At 38.3% G+C, this 20,534-nt stretch overlaps 2 protein-coding genes across 3 annotated transcripts in view; one reads left to right on the top strand and one right to left on the bottom strand.

The window, feature by feature from the left end:
- Positions 1 to 5,024, bottom strand: part of LOC124291673 (L-xylulose reductase-like) — a 93,806-nt gene extending 88,782 nt beyond the window's left edge. Inside the window, exons 1-5 of one of the 2 annotated variants that reach the window (XM_046728720.1) lie at positions 4,921 to 5,024; positions 4,233 to 4,330; positions 3,004 to 3,158; positions 2,035 to 2,077; positions 1,219 to 1,381 (exon numbers count right to left, since the gene is read on the bottom strand). In XM_046728720.1, coding sequence (XP_046584676.1) covers positions 1,219 to 1,381; positions 2,035 to 2,077; positions 3,004 to 3,158; positions 4,233 to 4,330; positions 4,921 to 4,972 — 511 coding nt within the window. In that variant the 5' untranslated portion in view covers positions 4,973 to 5,024. Of the gene's footprint in view, positions 1 to 1,215; positions 1,382 to 2,034; positions 2,078 to 3,003; positions 3,159 to 4,232; positions 4,331 to 4,920 lie in introns of both variants that reach the window. The other variant, XM_046728721.1, reaches the window with a different exon arrangement.
- Positions 5,025 to 5,271: 247 nt separating this feature from the next.
- Positions 5,272 to 19,491, top strand: LOC124291670. The gene is made up of 5 exons (XM_046728718.1): positions 5,272 to 5,390; positions 7,198 to 8,662; positions 9,204 to 9,345; positions 17,213 to 17,393; positions 18,062 to 19,491. The coding sequence occupies exons 2-5, from the start codon at positions 7,596 to 7,598 to the stop codon at positions 18,190 to 18,192; spliced, it is 1,521 nt and encodes a 506-aa protein (XP_046584674.1). The 5' UTR covers positions 5,272 to 5,390; positions 7,198 to 7,595; the 3' UTR covers positions 18,193 to 19,491.
- Positions 19,492 to 20,534: the final 1,043 nt, after the last annotated feature.

A 20,534-nucleotide genomic window follows, 5' to 3' on the forward strand; every position in this document is an offset into this window, starting at 1 on the left:
TGTCTGGATTGTCACTCTCTGAAGCAACAGGTAGCCATTTACATGTGATTCTTGAAATACACATTAATGATGATGCTAATTACATAAGCTATGTTTGTGCATCTTGACAACTTCAATAACCTAAGTTACATAAAGTGTACAAATGAGTGAAATAAAAAGCTATTGTCCTTCCACTGAAATAAGTCCGTCAGACCACTGAGGTATGGTGAAATGGGGTTTAACATAGCATAACAGATCACTGCATCAAGCCGCATGCTGTGTTTGTGTCTGTGTGTGTGGCTGCTTGAACTAGTCCAGAATAAATGCCAGCCAACTGAGAAGCCAGACAAGAGTGACTGAGCCAACCAGTCCTTGTTTTAACCCTATGGCATCAGCAACAGTACCAGACAGTCAAACAAGATGTTTGGTGAGATTCGGGCCAATTACATAAGAGTGCTTGGGATACTGAAAGTAGTGTGGAACATGCAACATAAATAGTACCTGGTGTTCATATTTGACAAAATTCTCTTCAATGGTGTTAAAAGTGCATCTTGATAGTTTTCTGAAAAGCATCTTGGAAGAGGGTTACCAGATGATTTAAAAACAATTCTCCTAAATCCGTAAAAAGAAATTTACTACAATTACAAGGGGCAGTTAATGTAATGCTTTATCATGGGACCAGTCATTTAGTATAGGAAGGTTGGTCAAGGAAATAAGGGGAGGGTCAAATAAAAATTATCAATTATAAAAAAGAAATAAGGGGAGGGTCACCCATAAGTATGATAATCTAAGGGGGAGGGTACATAGATACACATATTCAGGGAGGGTAGTGAAAACATAGTGTTTTTGCAGTCCTTTTGTATTCCGACATTTCTGAGTGGTTCATGAAAAAAGGGAATGGGATGGTTAAAATCTTCGGGATATTTCCGGCTTAGTTTACAAGACAATACACATGTAAACCATAATGTATATTGTAGTGATCACACCCGTACATCGGGTGACATTGGACTGGCAATCCGATACTGCTTGTATGTTTCTGGGTGTGATCAAAGCATGATCAACTTCCCCACCAAATCTGACAGGTGACAGATGACAAGCCGAGACTGACAAGTCAGAACAGGAGATACAATTAAAATGGTAGATCATTGTTTTGGGGATGTAAAACAATTGGAAGTGACAAGTGCCCACTCCTCAGCAAACAGTGGCAAGCCTGGAAAACACTACACAAGTACTCACCTTTTTTTGGTCCCAGTTCCATAGCCATGACCTTGGTGAGCATGTCAACAGCACCTTTAGATGAGCAGTACACTGTGTGCTCGTTCAGCGCCACCTGGGACGCCACACTTGACACATTCACGATTGCACCTCCGTGGCCACTATCTACCATTCCTTTGGCAAACACCTGAAAACATCAAAAACAAATGATACAAGTACACTGTGAAATATACTCATACAACCACAGATTGAATGTCAATCTATCCGTTCTGTGTGGGTGTGTGTACAAATTAGGCTTTCGAATATTCCTAACACCTAGCAGCAAAAGGCACAACTTCAGCCTTTGGTTAAAACATGTACCAGGTTTGAATGAAAATTGTCTCATGGTTTTTGAGTTGTGCTACACAAACAAAATCCAACCCCCTCAAACCCCCCTTTGGGAATCATTTCCATGGAAATCAAGAAAAGTAAAAATGCCAAAAGGTCCACAAAAGCAAAAGATACCATTTTGGGCTATATCTGCCAAATTTTGTTGAAAGATATTGAAGGGTTTTTGAGTTGAGCTCCGGAAATAACACCTACCTCCATTTCAGCCAAGTCTAACTTATTTCCATGGAAACAGGGAAAAATAGAATTTTGAATAATTCCTAAATAGCAAAATACTTCAAAGTTTTTTTTAGTTATGCTCCTGAAACAAAATGATTATGGGCGGACAGACAGACGGATGAGGTGTTGAATGTATCCTCCGCATTATATGTCAGGGGAATAACAATATTGCAGTCGATTTTAGAACAGATATTATCCATCATCAAACTATTGAGCAGTCTGAACAGCACATACCTGTGATACATTGATGACCGACTTGATGTTGACGTCATACACACTGGAATAGAAGACCAGCATTCAAATACAGACATAGCAAACACAAGTTACACATCCAGCAGTGGCACAGTGCTGAACTAATGTCAGAAAGTAGGAGTGTAGGAGTGAATAAGGTTTTACTTCACTTTTAGCAATATTCCAGCAATAGAAACACCAGAAATGGGTTTCACACAGTGAACCCAAGTGGGGAATTGAACCCAGGTCTTAAATGTGACAAGCGAAAACATTAATCATTAGGATACCCTACCACCCCTAGAGAAGTAGGAAGTACAGTGAGGTTAATTAACATGATCATTAGGTTGCTACAGATGAATAAAATGTAAACATGTTAGCTGTTTGTCTTTTCAACAACCTTTGTAATCGGATGAGTTAAAATTTCATCATATCAGCAATTTTTCAGCCACATAGCAGGTCTGTAACGGAGACCTTCAGCTTAGTCAACAAGAATGAAAAAAATCATGAAAATTGATACCAGAATACACAGGTTAAGTAAAACGCAAATATTATGGATGACAACTTCTTCTTTATTGTATATCACAATGTTTCTGGGCTATTCCTTGCCCCTTCGTCAGGTGAATTGTCTGAACAATGATGCTGATGTTATATTCAAAATAAACATGAGTAGTTATCTATTTATACATATTGACCAAAAAATCCAAGATGGAAAATAAATTGCATAAGAAGTTTCATTAACATTTTGCAGGGTTAAACCTCGTACTTCACAACCTGATGACACAACAGGCAATTACTTACATGTGTATATGCAAAAACATCATTCATCTCTCGGGCAGTAGGGAAAAAACATACACTTGGTGGTAATTAAAAAAGTACTTTAAGCTCCAACAAGAATCTTTTGGCCATACATAATATGAGTTAATAACCAGTAAGTTAATGATAAGGAAACAAGTCTTTGGGATGTAGACTTACAAGTCACAATCATCCTTGGTGACCTCAAAGAAGGGTGCAGTTCTAGATACTCCTGCATTGTTGACAAGGAGATCCACACATCCAACAGCCTCCAGGATCTTCCTAGACCCATCCCAGTCTCTCAGGTCAGCCTGGACTGTTTGTATACTTGGAACCTGGGGATATTTTAACATCTGAACATGTGTGTGAAATAGCATAACCTGCAAATATCATGCCATTCCTCATCTTTGTAAAAACAGAAAATTATCAGTACTTCAAACATCAAATGTCATTAGATATGTAAGGATCTTCAGCTATCAGAAAATATACATATCTATATTTTTATGTAAGAAATGCAAAGTTTCTCTCTTGATATTCTTGTTTCACAGGTTGCTCAAATGAAACATTTTACTAGTGAAGGAAAACCAAGTTCTGTGGATAGTCAACTTCTTTATTGCAATGAGTGCGACATTTCGGTGTAGGTACTAACACCATTATCAAGCAACACACTTGCTTGATAAAAGTGTTAGTACCTACATCAAAACGTTGCACTCATTGCAATAAAGAAGTTGACTAATCATAGAACTTGGTTTTCCTTCATCTATGTAACTTCTAAAATGCTTCTCAAAGAAGTTATTTTACGAGTGCTTCATTAAGATATTGTTTTAAAAAGATTTGCAGTTGTAAAAAACAGAAAGTGACAGTTACAGAACATGTACAATAGCTTCATTTGGGGGTTTGGAATGGGTTCAACGCCGCTTGTAACAGTATTACAGTTGCTAAATGTGTTAGCTTAATGTTTAAGGAAAGCCTGGAGTGATGTCAGCTTTAAATGTTTAGTACTTTTGTAAAATCCATAAGCGTGGGCATGGTGCAGACAAACATAGAAACATCACAGGGGCCAACTGGAATTCATACCCACCATCTTAATTACTGTGCATAACCATCAATGACTCAACAAGGAAAGCATGTCATAGATAAATCCCAGCAACTGTATATTTTGTAGGAGAAATATAACTGTTTTCCAATTAATTCAAACTTGCAATAATATCTAACAAATAAGAACTTTTTTTTTGTTTTTTCTAAAATGTATTGAGTTATGCATTAGTACCTAGGTTCATACATTTGGCAACTTAAACCTTTTCCCAACACAGCAACACTAAGTGTTCGAAAAAATCGTCAGGAATTCCAGGTTTAAAGGTTAGTAATAATTTTCATAACAATTGGTATTAGAATATAAGTGAGCATGCCTCTTTCTTGAGACTGTCTAGATCCTCTTGAGTACGGGAAACAGCCACAGTTTCGGCTCCACATCTCACCAGAGCTTTGGCAATATCTCGTCCAATTCCTGTAAGGTATATCATAACAGTAAATAATACTGTAGCATTCCTAAAACCTTCTCTAGAATAGCAACAGCATCCCAACAAATATGAATTGACTAAATGCAAAAACAAAGAAACAACTGATTTTGAAATAATGCTCTATTTGGCAACAAAATTATTTCTTGACTCGAGTATGTACTTTGTACAGGATAATGACAGTAATTACATTCCTAAAAATAAGCTACAAGGAACGGAAGGCTTTGACAAACTGTATCTGCCCTCTTGCTTTCTAGTAAAATCAAATTCAATTTATTGTTTTTAAATCAGTTGTTCTTTCACGCAGCTTTTGATTGCGTTTTGATGCATTAATAACCGCTCATATGTTGAAAATAAAATCCATTAAAATAATCTGTTTCTAGATAATGTCAGTGAGATTAGATATTGGCAGAGGCAGCTTAACCTATATATGTCTAACCCTTTACTATTGGCCTACTGACCCATTTGATATAGCTGTCCAGTGATAGTATCAATGTCATTACAAAAGAAACACTGTCAGTCCAAAACATATGCATTTTCCGGAGTTGCAATAAAACATGCATTAAATAATAAGCATTACCTTTGCCAGCTCCTGTTACAAGAGCACGTTTACCCTTAAAACTGATCTCCATAGCTGATTTCGGCAACTTTTATCTAAACTCTTGTTAGATATGAGGTAGAAAAGTAATGGAATAATATTTGGGGTACGAAAATTGTATTCTATTTGTTTAAAAAAACCTACGTGAAAAGATGAAAAACATTTATGAATTAGTTTTGTCCTACCGTTATCAAAAGTATCAAATCCTTCCCGAATATATATTTAACAACAGGTTATTCACATACTGTATGGGAACAAAAATGACAGTAATTTCTTGAAAATGGACTGATATTATCAGCTTTGTGGAAAGTACTATATAACAGGAAGCGCCACCTACCTGAAAACAAGTTCTTGGTCATGACGACGCCACCAACAAATGCTCGACTGTAAAATTTAAGTTACTATGACGTCCTGCTAGTGTCTTTTAAAGAAAACTTTTCTTGAGGAAATATGTAAGTAGAAAATTAACATATTTGACTTTAAGGACTTGCATAGTTCCTCAAATTAATTTTGTACCACACAGGAATGTGGATACAGGCATTGATAGAAATTTGAGGGTTCGCAATATTTTTAGTTTACTCTAATTGATTTTCCGGTGGGTTATACTTGCAGTCGAGTTAAATGCCTTGGAAAACATGAACGACCCGTCAATACCCAAGGCCAACAGACGCTCCACCAGCGTTCAGCGTTCAGCTGTTGATAACTGAAGCGCCCTATAATCATGGTAATGCTGTGCCGTCACCTGTTTTCGTGGGAACCCAATTTTCGTGATATTTTGAGACCTAGTTCTGGAAAAACTAGAATGCTGTTAGGATGGTAACGAATGTGAATCTGCCATTTTCAATGATCTTATATAAATAACATGACAACTTAGTTTGAAATCCAAGATAAGTCCCTGGATGATTGAACAGGTGATTGAACATACATATGGATATGCCCAGCTTATGCCTTGAGTAGTAGGAAGGCGTTTCCTATTCTCGCGGTACTTACGGATATCGGCTGACAAAAATAACACAAACAATTCTTATGGTATGAATGCTTGTTGTTATTAAATGAAGGGCCTCCTCTAACATCTGCATCTATCAGCTGCCAGATCCATCAGGTGAATTACCACTCGTGAGCCCGGTGATAAACAATGCCATCTGCCAATGACGAAACGAGGCTTCTCCCATTCTCGCGGTATTACCAGGAATAAACATTATTGAGTGTATGTAAGAGCAATCCTGCCGGAAAGGGCGAGAAAAAGTAATGATATGTCCAAGTTGGTATAAACTCCCCAATATTCGTGACACTGCAAGATTTTGATCATTCACCGAGTTGGTCCACTTCCTAGTTACCAGTCGATGATGTAAACAACCGCTAAGTGTCACGCATCGGCGATTTCGGCAGAAAACGTATTTACCGCGAGAATAGGAGACGGACCTATATAAATAATATATCTTGGCAAGATCGCCCCTAAATTATAATGATGAAGAAATATTTCTTTCAGTGACATTTTTAGAATTCAGATATGTCTTTCAGTATGTTCAGATACAATTAAAGAGACATGTTAAAAGAAAAAAACTCAACCTTATCAGATGAGGAATATATAATCAGGTGATATGATTTTACTAGAATGAAATTTAAGGGGGATACGGGCGGAAGTCTTTCTGTGATAACTATTCTCTGCAAGCACTGGCTATAGGAGTTAGCAATGTTTTTGTGTTAATGATGATCAGTTGAAGTCTGATCCAGCTGTTCATTACATGTGTTACCCCCAGTAACAATTCAGTTTAAATATGGATGGTGTAATCTGTCTAATCATGCAGTTTTGAGGTTGATGAGGAAGTATTCAGTAGATGTATCATTGTATGTCATGAATGTTCCATGTATTAGAGTAGTACAGGAAGTACAAGTTACAGCACAATGAGAAGCAATAGTCATATCAGCAGTTCACATACTTTACCATCTTTACCAGGACCAGCATAGATTAAAATGGAAACTGAATACAACTGGGTTTTGATAATGATATAGTGTGGTTCCAGTCTATCTTTACAATAATAAATTCCATAATCAGTGTTGAATTTTGAAAGTTTTAGGGGTCCCTTGATTCATACACCCAACTGGAAGACCTCAAGGAATCAACTACATGTATATTTTAAAAAACGGAAACGGTTTGAATGAGTAAGTGTGGTTACATACCGTTTCTGTTCCAAATAGTATAGGGTACTTATCATGTTGAAAGTTTTCATTATGTCTGTTTTTGTTTTTGTGTTTCAGATGGAAAGATGGCTGTTCTAAATTACCTGTACCCAAGTCCACTACGAGATGCGCTGATGTTTTTATTTGACTTGGCATGGCACCAACTTCACACTCTTGCATTTGTCACATTCACAAGTTCCTTGTTGATACCCGAAAACTAAGTTAAATGTCGTAATTGTTTACACACTGAACTAATGTCTGAAGTAGTGCCTTTCAGTGTTAGTAGCTATACTGATCTTGCTACAAATCTGTCCTCAGCATTGATGTTTCTCTTTGAGTTTGCTTGGAGGATTCGTTTCCGCTTACCAAGCTTGATCACAGTCACATTCCTTGCACTTGACATCAGGGTTAGAGTTGAAATTGAACTACAGAACATGCCATAACATGTAGGGTATAGCCATAGCCTAATATCCAAGATGAGTCGTGGTGTCAGAGACTTAAGAGACCTTATTTGTGTGTCACGTTTGACGGTCCGTGAGAGCGATGAGGAGATTGTTAGTGATGAAGAACTAAACAACTTTGATTCTTTATCAATCAGCAGTGATAGTGGATCTGATAACAGACATGGCCTGAGTAATTCTCAAGGACTCGTTGAGGGTGGCATTTCTCCTGATTCAGGCTTTGTTACAAATGGTTCACCATCTGAAGTTGCAACTAATGCAGAAACTAAAATTTCAAAATCACAGAAAAGGGCAGCAAAAAGGAGGCATAAAAAGAAGATATTAGAGACTTTTCCCTCTCGCCATGACCTTCCCAAACTACCACCCCTTCCTCCAGTGCAAGGTGGATCGGTAGACTTCACAGAGGAATCAGTGCAGCCTGACTCAGAATCAAGCAGAATTGTGAATTCAGTTGCCAAACAGAAATCAAGAACACACAAGAAAAGTGGTAACTTTGATGATATGTTATGCTACATGGATGCAACACTGGTGTCGGGTTGGCTTACTCAGGCCAATGATGCAGTTGGAGCTCTTTACAAGTTTTGTCACACAGGAGATACTTATGTTCAGTTTGCGCACTTTTGGCTTAGCAGCTTTTCAGATGTGCAAAAGAATGAAATATTTGAAATGGAATATGAAATTCTCATTGAACAGATGAGTTTAGCGTTTTCCGTTGGGAGGGAACAGAGAAAAGTTCTGCGGTCAGATATCACAAGTCTCGCCTCAGCACTTTTAGTTGAATACCCTTCGAAGTTAATGAGTTCCAAGGGCAATCATTTATTCCTGGACTACCTTGATATTCTTTCATCTGAGAAGAAAGAGCAGTACAAGCACCTGTTAGCCAATGTTCGTTGTTCCACAAAAAACAGACAGTATGCCCAGTGGCTGCTGGCTACAAGGTCTTTTGCTCTTGTCAGTATTTGGAGTGCAATAACAAACTTTTACCAGAACTTAACGGGGACTGGAAACCATTCCGGTCTGCCTCTGCCATCTAGCATGTCTTCTCTTGATGCAAGTTACCAAAGGATGTATCAGGCAATTAGGTATGTAATTCAGTGTATTGTTAGTGTTTATTTTGAACAAACACAAAATGTATGGGCATAGATTATTGGGTGTGTGTGTGTGTGTGCGTGCGTGTGTGTGTGTGAACTTCTTTACCATTGCAGCTTTTGGAAACAAGTGTGCTATTAACATGTGATTACCAGTAATATTATTGGCTAAAGTGAAATTGCATGAAGATTTGGGGTGTTTCAAACTTTTAATGTAACACTCACTAACTGATGCATATCTTGTTATGTAATGTTAAGCATTATATCAACCTATTTTTTGGCCTGGCCCAAAGTTGAATATCAACAGACAGCAATTTAAAACACTCATTCAACATTTTCACTAATATAATCATGATCTAAGCATTACTAACATATTCTTGGATTGAGCTGTTACCATGGTTACTGTTAGAATTCTAGTGCATGGTCAGTGTGGTTGTTTCATCATGTGTATAGGGTAGTGTTTAACCTGACTATACATGTTATAATATGTATTTGTACATTCATTTAGCATACAACCAGCAATGTTATGTTTCAGATTAGGGTATGTGGATGTACTGCACTACTTGCTTGTAGGAGGCCATGTCAAGCCACATCATGTAGATTCCCACCAGAGAAGTCTCATCTTCACCGCTGTCATGCACAACCAGGAAAAAGTTCTGCACTACCTTCTGACAAGGGTGGGTGAACTAAGACATGTGATTCCTAAAGATATGTAACATTGGAACAATAGTGAAAACATGATCTGGTGTGTTGATAGAATTGCATAGTGGCTTTATTCTTTATTACCATTATGACCAATGTGACCAGCCAAGTTTCATCATCTGTGTCACTGGTTTGATCCAGTTGGCCTAAGGATGTAAATGTCTGCAGGGTTCGAAATACCCCATATATTAGTGTGCCATGGCACGGTAAGTACAGAAATGGCACGGCTAAAAAATGTTCTCGGTGCCCTTTTGACACGCCTAATTTTTTAAGAGACATAACTCACATTTAGTCATTTAATCCCCAAAACAATTATTTTTTTCCAAATTGAATAATACCATACATATCTGAATGTTCATAAACCCCATTTCTTTATTTAACAATAAATTTCAAATGATCATCATCATTGTCATTTATTCTAAAAACTTGTGGGCATAGTCGATTTCAGAAAGGCACACCTAAAATATTTAGAAGAAAAAAAAGTTCTATCCCTGGTCTGTGTCCTGTGTCACATTAACCTTTCCTCTCATACAACAATGGCCTCTCTGGTCCAGTTGATGGAGCTTCTGCCCGGCAAGTAGAAGGGTGGTGGTTCATTCCATGACTACATCATATGAAAAGACATAAGATGATTGTACTTGTTTTTACCATGCCTGGTGCTCAGCATGAAGGGAATAAGACAGGGACTGGTTGTCTTGATTACAACCCTTTTTCACCTCACCTCACCTCACCTCAACTTTGTTCCATGGAGAAATTGTTTCAGACATGGTAATATTCTCATTATATGATTGTGTCATTAAATTGATTAGGTGCAGTTAGCTGATTTTAACTTGTTTGAGTGGCATTTAGAAGTTGGTGTGATGAACATCTAGGAGAGTTCTATGGATATACAACCTCTTTAATATAATTTTTCCTTATCCTGACTCATGCTCTTTTTGCTTGTCTTCTTCTTCTTGCGAACATAGTGGAACACTTGTATCTCCCTAATTGAAGCTCCCTTCAATGTAAAATCACTAATTAGTACTCAGCACGAGTTACCTCCCTTCCACAAGCGCGGGAACGAGGGCGCCACCTCCACCCATGTGCCTCACTCTCTCCTTCTTCGCCCAGTGAGCTGGACGTGAGAGCACCTGTGTCTCCCGACACACTATATCCTTTGATTATATTTAGTTAGTTACCTCGTATAGACATCTATAGAGGTTTAGCTAGTATCCTTCAACAATTATATATTGATATTTAGTCGGTGTTTCTACTGTTTATTCACGGGACCGTGTTTGTTTCAGTGGATTACGTTGATAAAAATTCTGTTCTGTTGCAGATTACGCTTTTTATTCTGCTGCTGATCTGCATTTAATATGCCCTAGTTGTACTGCGCCATGTTCATTTTATTCACGCGTTGCAGTTCGCGGTACTAATTTATCCATTTCTGCCTTTAATAAATAATTACTTTATTTGAGACGCCGCAGCAGATAGGTCGCGTATGCAGAGTCTAGCCATGACTGATACACCTGAACCCCTCGCCAGTCTACTGCTGTTGGTCGAATTTCGCTCCGTCTGGTGTTCCGCTAGAGTGCTGGAGAGGCGTGGGACGTAGTCCGCCGCCTCCAAGAAGCGTCCTGCTTCCCCAGACATCCCATCGTCGCAGCCGAAGACTAGAGTTTTTCTACTGCATCTCAACGCGACCTCTGAGGGGAAATCAACGAAGTCTACTTGAACTTTCTCAGCCGAGATTGTTCCCGTCGCAGATTTGGGCCTGTATGATGATCAGCCGATCATCATACCTGATGTACATCAAAAGAATGACCGATGTCGGCAACAGTGATGTCAGCGCAGATCAACATGCAGCCTGATGTACCAACGATGATATTCTATGATCTTCCTGAGGGTCCCGTCGCTACCAACACTCAACGCAGACTTCACACCCCCAGGGCAGCGTCGACCTCTGAGGGGAAATCAACGAAGTCTACTAGGACTTTCTCAACCGAGATTGTTCCAGCCGCTGAACTGGGCCTCTACGATGATCAGCTGATCATCATCCCCGACGTACGCCACAAGAAGCGACCGGAGACATCTACAGTGACATCAGCAGAGATGCGCCATGCAGCCTGATGTCTCTACACTGACGCCAGACGACTTCCCTGAGGGTCCCGCCGCTAACATCGCAGAGAGGGCACCGACTAATTAAGTCGCAGACCATCCCAGATGAACTGTTGCGGCAAATCATGATCATGATGGAGGGCCACCACAGACTGGGAAGCAGCCAGCCCAAGGCCCGAGCCTTCACGAAGGTTCCAACGCAGACGACACCCCAGAGGCACCCCCATCAGCGTAGCAGCCACGACGAAGCCACCTTCGCGAAGGAAGTCGCAGACCACCTCCACGAAGGACCCAGATGTACAGCCTTCGCGAAGGCCTTCGCGAAGGCGGGATAGATCATCACCTTCCTCGGCTTCATCCCTAGAAGCGGACTCAGACCGTCAGACCTCACGAAAGCCTTTGCGAAGGTCAAATCGCCGTTCCCCAGGACCGGACGCAGAGGAAGCTTCGCGAAGGCCACCTGACTACACGAGAGCTTCGCGAAGCTATCAACATTCTCCTCACAGGTCTCCGAGAAGGTCAACCCATAGACGCAGTTCACCAACACGATCTCCGCGCCGTTAACCGCGCCGATCTCCTCGTACATCACCACACAAGTCTGCACACAAGTCTACAGTCAGGTCTCCCCGAGCGTCACCCGACATAGAGATAGAAATACACAGTCCACCATCAGAAGAGCATCAACCTCTCATCAGTGATGCTGGGATAGAAAATGATGGAGGCATCATTTTCTCAGACGCTGAGATACGATATTGGATGGTAAACAACCTAGATCTCTCTTCACCTTCCAAGAGTGGCAACTCGGCGCAGACATACCTGATAAAGGAAGACGAGGCAGACGCCATCACCTTACCTCCAATCGACTCGATTGCTGCGGTGCCACAGTATGTAGACACAGCCTACCATAAAGCCATAACAGTTCAAACGCCAGAGGCGTATGTTATTGGCATTAATAGATCTAGAACGATCAATGAGATTCTTATCACCAGATTTCGTGACACGACTTCTGAAGATGATAGGATGATCTACTCGGCTCTACTTATGCAGAACCAGCAAGAACCACACCCTGTATGAAGCTAACGCTCATATATTGATCGGTTTCTAGACACTTCGCTAAGGAAGTCCCAGGCCACCTCAGCGAAGGAGCTACAGCCTCACCAGTTACAAGGGGCGCCACGGAGGAGTAGCGCTTCACCGACCCCACATATTGCTGAGTCGGGCGTAAAACAATACACTCACTCACTCACTCCTGTTGAACACAGAGGTCGATTCAAGCGAAGCAAGCTCATATATAATATATATACTGATCGGGCTCTGACTCAATACCTTCGCGAAGGTCGCGAAGGCTAAGTGGCTCCAAGTCTACCTCACACAGGAAATCTAGATTGGATGCTTCGAGCCTTAGCGAAATCTCCGGCGTCCACCGAGGAATTCTCCTCCAAGGTCTCCATATATTAGCCACTTTCGTCATATATAGCTACTTTCGTCAGTCCGTTCTAGACATCGCATAAGTTGTCTATCAACTGTATGCCATATGCCGCCTATAAGCCTACGCGAAGACAATTGCACAGGCTATTTACAACACAGAACGTCGCTATATTAATTAATCAACGACGTTGCATAGATCTTCACAGAAATCAACCTTTCCGTATAGATTGCTAGAATATGCAATCCCGGACTACTGATACACGATTATCTACATGCGTGACCATTACGCAGATCTGCAGACAATTCAATATCGAAATTGAACAGCAGCCTTGTTACAGCGGTATAACTCATAATCGTCAAAGTTTCTGAGAAGAAATATGTACAACAAGTTCAGCTTTAATTCTACAATTATGACGATACATTCATGTATACAGTCTACAAGCTGACAACTTGCAAGTTTATTGTACCTTTATATAAGAAAGTCGAATTATATTCAAAACTGAACTTACTTTCACGACAGCCAGGAAAATAACCTACCCAGCATTAATATTACAGAGCGAGGTATTTCGCGCCGGAGGTTTCAGCGTTTACCTTTAACCCTCGAAACACGTGGTCACTTTCGGGTAACCGGGAAGCTACGGTGAAGACCGACGATTATGCTAATATCAACGACGGCAAGATTTTATACAAGGTTTTTCCTGCTACACGGTGACATCACAGCGGGTATTCTACAGAATCAAAATGCCTTGTTCTGATTTGACCGCGTTGGACAACGACCTCTACGCAGAGGGTCGATCTTAGTTCACAGGTCAACACTTACGTTACAAGTGACAACTATATATCAGTGAACGAGCAAGCCTCCTTACAGTCCAGTTAATCTGAACCTTCATGATTGGGCTGCTTTCTTCAGGTTATAGACCTCCCCTGTCAAGTTAGGACGAGGGCACGGCAGTCAGGCAATTTTACATAAACTTCAACGAGGACAGACACACCTGGTTGTGCACCTACATCGTCAAGGACTTCAGAGCGAATAACCTAGGCGACGGGATACAAGTGGATCTAAATCCACAGCGTCTCAGACTACAGCTGAATTTCATAATCAAGCTACTAACACAACTAGATGGTTAGTAAACCTACTTAAACTTTCTGATTGGAGAATTAAAACGGAAGTTTCACCCTCCAACTTGGGGATCTGAATATAGTGCTCCAACACCTCACAAGTGAGGTTTATGAACACGCCTGGATGACATACTTGGACTTCATGATACGATGATTCTATCACGATGGCCAGCAAGAGCACTGTAAATTTATCTCCACCGAACCAAACAGAAGGGAATAATACAACAGATTATTTCCTCTATCATCAACTTACGCAGAATGAAATCTCACATTACTATATCTCCGCTTGGATCAGAACTGTCATACTACGTGCATACAAGACGGATGGACCCAATCCGACCCTCCATGAGCTTTTAATACTCATGATATTAGAGCTAACTTCTGCATTGATCTACACAATGTTATTTGTAATAATGGAGGGTTTATTTTCTGGAGATCCGATATGGTGATTGCCAACCATTATCTGAGAGATATCATCACCGAGGGCGTCTCAGGTATCCACCAATTCGATCCCATGGTCCTCGCACAACAGTTGACAGTTCTCGAGAAGATAAGTCAATCTTACAGATTTCTACTTATCTTATAACAGTACTAAATAGCTACATGCTATATGTAATTTGCTTAAGTTCTTTTATCATCACAGTACTATGATTATTACATCATACAATATATAACTTAACAACTCTACAGAGTTGGTTATTATATATTTACCTTAACTTAATTATATCTTAAGCATAGTACTATACTCAGATTGTAAAATATATAAGCTAACAAACTCTACAGAGTTTGGGCTATTATATAGGTAGCTTAAGCTTATTCATATCTTAAGCTCAGTACTATGTTTATATCATATAAGTATATTAGCTAACAAACTCTAAAGAGTTTTTGCTATTTGGCTTAAGTCTCATCATATCTTAAGCAATATGGTTACATTATAACATGTATTAGCTAACAAACTCTACGGAGTTTTTGCTATATGTAACTTAAGCTTATTCATATCTTAAGCAGTACTATGTTTATATCATATAGGTATTTTAGCTATCAAAACTCTAAAAGAGTTTTTGCTATTATATATTTGGCTTAAGTTTCATCATAATTTAAGCTTTATGGTTACATTATAATTTGTATTAGCTAACAAACTCTCACGGAGTTTTTGCTATTATATATGTAGCTTAAGTTTCCTTCAAATCTTAAGCTCAATACTATGTTTATATCATATAAGTATATTAGCTAACAAACTCTACAGAGTTTTTGCTATTATATATGTAGCTTAAAGTTTCCTTCAAAGCTCAATACTATGTTTATATCATATAAGTATATTAGCTAACAAACTCTACGGAGTTTTTGCTATTATATATGTAGCTTAAGGTTTCCTTCATAAACTCAATACTAGGTTTATATCAAATAAGTATTTTAGCTAACAAACTCTAAAGGGTTTTTTGCTATTATTCAATTAGCTTAAGTTTCATCATATCTTAAGCAGTATGGTTACATTATAAAATGTATTAGCTAAAAGCTCAGTACTATGGTTATAACATAAAAGTATATTAGTTAATAAACTCTAAGGAGTTTTTTTTTGCTATATACATTTAGCTTAAGTCTAATCTTATCTTAAGCTTAGTACTATGGTTACATTATTAATCTATAAGCTAATAAACTCTACAGAGTTTTGGCTATTATATATGTAGCTTAAGTTAATTATATCTTAAGCACAGTACTATACTCATATTGTAAAAATATATTAGCTAACAAACTCTACAGAGTTTTGCTATTATATATGTAGCTAAAGCTTATTCATATCTAAAGCTCAGCATTATATCTATATCATATAAGTATATTAACTAACAAACTCTAAAGAGTTTTGCTATTATATAATTAGCTTAAGTTTAATCATATCTTAAGCTTAGTACTATGTTTATATCTTAAAGTATTTTAGCTAACAAACTCTAAGGAGTTTATACTAGCATATTAACAAGCTTAAATCTATTAGTCTTAAGCATTGTATTAATGTTATATATACTTTATCATAATAAGTACTTTGTAATAACCTTTATATGGCAGCTGATAAGTTAGCAGCAGGAATTCATCAGTTCAGTACCTTTATGAAGTTCCCATAGGGTTATTACAATCATCACAGTTCAAATCACTAATTATTAAAATCCAAAGTATTATATATTTCCCACCTCCCTTTCCGTCGGAGTCTACAAGCAAAAAGAGCATGAGTCAGGATAAGGAAAAATATGTAATTTTTAGAGTAAAATTGATATTTTATACTTATCCTGACTCATGAGGTAAGCCCTCCCATCCTCCCCACATAACACTTTGGATTTCCCTGTAAATTCAAATGTTGGGCTCAGTATATGAGGAGAGAGTGAGGCACATGGGTGGAGGTGGCGCCCTCGTTCCCGCGCTTGTGGAAGGGAGGTAACTCGTGCTGAGTACTAATTAGTGATTTTACATTGAAGGGAGCTTCAATTAGGGAGATACAAGTGTTCCACTATGTTCGCAAGAAGAAGAAGACAAGCAAAAAGAGCATGAGTCAGGATAAGTATAAAATATCAATTTTACTCTAAAAATTACATTTTTGAGCGACGTTTGGGTGTAGCTACTAACACCGTTATCAAGCAAATGATGTACAATACTACAGGCAAGGTATATATATACATAGTAAAGTTGAACAGTAAGTGATTGATGTTTGCACAATTAATGAGGTTGATGTACAAGGTTGGAGGATGTTTACACAAGAAGGCAATTGTTACACAAACAGAGTAAGCTATGTGGGAATATTGGGAGGAAGCCAGTGATATGACAGACGGGAGAATAATGGGATTAAGATTGCTTGGTGATGAGTTGGTTGTAGGCAGTGGGGATGTAATATCCTTGGTCTCTGTTCAACTTTCTTATGTATATATATATATACCTTGCCTGTAGTATTGTAAATCATTTGCTTGATAACGGTGTTAGTAGCTACACCCAAACGTCGCTCATAATATATTAAAGAAGGTGTATATCCATAGAACTCTCCTCGTTGCTGATTTTATACAATCTGCTATTTCCACACTATATTATGCACGGGGGCCTCCATGCCTTATTATGAAAGATGCTGTAAGCATGATTATGATCATTGGCTATGTCTGTCACTGCTTGTGACTATAAACTGTGTGCTATATCAAAAAATTATCATGATATATGTTTAAGGTTCATCCAGCAATAAACCCGAACCAGCCAGCTGACACTGGGAACACCCCTCTCCACGCTGCAGCCAACAGTGGCAATCTCAGTCTGGTTGTGGAGTTGCTCAAGTGTCCATACGTTGAAGTCAGCGCTACCAACCCACAGTGTGAACATGCTACTCCACTCCACCTTGCTGTCATGCATGGTAATGATGGTTTCACATATCAGTCTCACATAGTTACACTTGATTTAGTGCTTATTAACAGATGGACCTGAACAAAATGTAATGTTGCAGTACAAGTGATGGGTGTTTGCTTATTTGCAGCTTTGTCATTAATTTTATGTACCATTTAAGACTATTTAACTATGAAAACTGTATACACTGAAAGAATTCTTACATGCATTCCATCCCACATTTTTAAGGTTTCAAGTGGTCAAAGGGTTTAGTTTAGGCTTTATGTTAAACAACAGAACAGTACACACTTAGTTACATATCTAGAGCCATTAATTAGGGCATTAACTGTTGATAATACTGCCATTTACATGAAACTATTGCCTCTAAGAGTGCTAGAGGTTGATTTCTTGAAAGATATGGACACAAAGGTTATTCATAGGGTACAATGTTTTCATTTGACATGTTTGAACATGGGTGATAATAATGCAGTGTTAGGACTATCTTGTCGTTGCCAAAGACATAAATGTACACTTCGTCTTTACCTGGTGTGTAAATGTAGCAAATCTTAAAATAAATTCAAAACTAGAAGAATGCTGAAATGTTAGGAAACATTCTAGATGTTGTGAGGTCTGCACCATGTAAATGTTTGATGTTGGTAACTGACAATAGTGATCGTGTTAACACCAATCTCTCCACAGGTCATGAAAAGGTGGTTCAGGTGCTTGTAGAGGCCAAGGCTGACCTCGATGCCAAGATGGGTGACCTCACTCCATCAGACATTGCCCAAGACTTTGGGACGCCAGACATGCAAAAACTGCTGACAAGCTAGTAATGACATTGGAGTAGCTGAAGGGAAACAACTCTGCCAGTATATTGTTCCCCTGGTAAATACTAGGGAAGTGACAGCTGTTTGAAGTTAAATGAGTTGTTTGTACTGCTATTTTTGGGGATATTAATGATATATTTTTTTTTGCTGTATACTAACACTTATAAACCAGTTGACTAAAAAGTCAGGTTTACATATCTTTATGTGAACAGAAGTGATTGATTAATTGTATCTCATGTTTTAAGATGTAAGAGATGTATGCATTTGGTGCATAGTAAATTATGTATCTTAATCTTTTAACCAAAAGTTGACTTCTCTCATAAAAAAATTATATGTGAACTATCATTCCCAAGGGAGATAACTGTCATGTGACTGATTGTACATTTACTGAAGTCTCTTGGATGGTATGAATTTTCCTGTTGTCATGACCTTTTAGTGTTAGGTAAAACGTCCTAACTAAATCTGTGATGTGCACATTTATCAAACATACAGGTCTTTCACAGCTACCACAGAACGTTTATGTGTTTGTGTTATTCAGCTTATGTTGTTTGCTTCCTTTTTATTATGCCCTGAACATTTTATGTAAAACTTTAGATATGAAAATTACTACCGGAGTCAACTTACTCATTACGTTTTAAATGAAAATAAGTTATGTGTTTACTGGGATTATGTTGAAGGATGTATTTGTCTCTTTCATTCCATGCTATTTTAAATTAGTTCTACTGTTTTATAGTTCATCTGTCATGCCATGGCATATAAACTCTAGTAATGTGAGAGTATCAATTGTTCTGTAACTTCTACTGAATAATATATTACTGTAAAATTATGCTTGAATGAAATTTTGCACTTTGGATGTGCAGTAAGAATAAAAACAGATAAGGGTCCTAACTAAAACAAATATATTTTCCACCACATACTATTTAGCCAGATTTTATTATGATTAACTTAGATGGGGTGGTTAAATAAGCAAGTTTGTCAACTTAGCAGGAGCTTGAATGTGAAATGTATTCAGGATTCTGTGGCATTGAGAGACAAGCTTGTAAGCATGACCAAACAGACATGGTTGAGATAAGAGAGACAACTCTGTACTGACTACAGAACAAGAAATAAGACTGGCTGCTAGTTGGGTCCAAGGTGAAGAACTAAACCTAAGTTTTGTAACTGTACTGTCGGGGCATCCTAAACTGAATCTCATGATGTAGTAAGTCCTAGGATTGAGTTGAGAGAAATAGTATGTGTATTTAACAGTGATGAAGCAAGTAGATTAGTTTTGTGAGGTGTTATTGTGTATTTATAAGCAAAGATAGTTTCAGTGTCTTTCTGCCACAACATGTAAACCGGTAGATAAATTAAAATTTAAATATCTGCTGTGATAGAAGAAAAATAATTATTGTACTATTTAAAATTATTTTGATTATGCTTGCCATGATAGATCCATTTATATGATTAGAGTGTGTGCTGTCATATAGGAAATGAGGAAAACTCTATGTTGATATATTGGGATGTTACTGATGTGAGGAGATGAAATCAGTCAAACCTATAAAGAGTGTCAGTTGAGTATTCCCAGAATAGTAACATGGTAAGCTTTGGAAATTTTCTTTGATTGGATAATGGAGAAATGGTGTTAAATGTATAATAAACTTGCTCAATTTGATTTATAAATGTGACATGTTCTTTCTGCATGTACAGTAATTTATTCTTAATGTATATATAAAATGTACATTCTATGTTATATATGTGAAACCATCTGAAATAATGCTGATGCATTGGTGAATATGGAATATATTTTTTTATGAAAGGATCTGTATATGCTTTAACCGAGTGTAACACTAGAGTTAAAGGTGGTATTTTTAACATTTTCACATGTATAACCATGTACAGATACGATTGTACCAGGAGAATATCAATCACTACATGGCTACCATATTGCCAGTGCAGTGTAAAATTTTAACCCGCTCACTTCAAGAATGTTATATGACATTCATCCAGTGCTGACATGTAGTGTCACATATGAATGTATTTATGTAAACTTGTCTTGTGGGATGATGTTGAGGCTGGTTAACACCAGTGTGGTTCCAGGGGGGACATTCATCATCACCTCCTGGAAACCCATCTGAGTGAGAGTGATGTTTCTAAAGTGTGTTCTGTTTGACTGCACAATCTTATGTTTTCACTAGACAACTTGTCCTACTAATCTTCCAAGTTAAAAGCCACATGTCACTGGGGTAACTAGTCAGTCTCATCTTCACCAATGTGATCCGGCGTAGAATAGGTCTTCAGCAACCCATGCTTGGCACAAAAGGCGACTATGCTTATGTAAGAGACGATTAATGGGATAGGGTGGT

This window comes from Haliotis rubra, unplaced genomic scaffold, assembly GCF_003918875.1.
Source record: "Haliotis rubra isolate DU_JTF1 unplaced genomic scaffold, ASM391887v1 Scf5, whole genome shotgun sequence".
Taxonomy (NCBI): Eukaryota; Metazoa; Mollusca; class Gastropoda; order Lepetellida; family Haliotidae; genus Haliotis; species Haliotis rubra.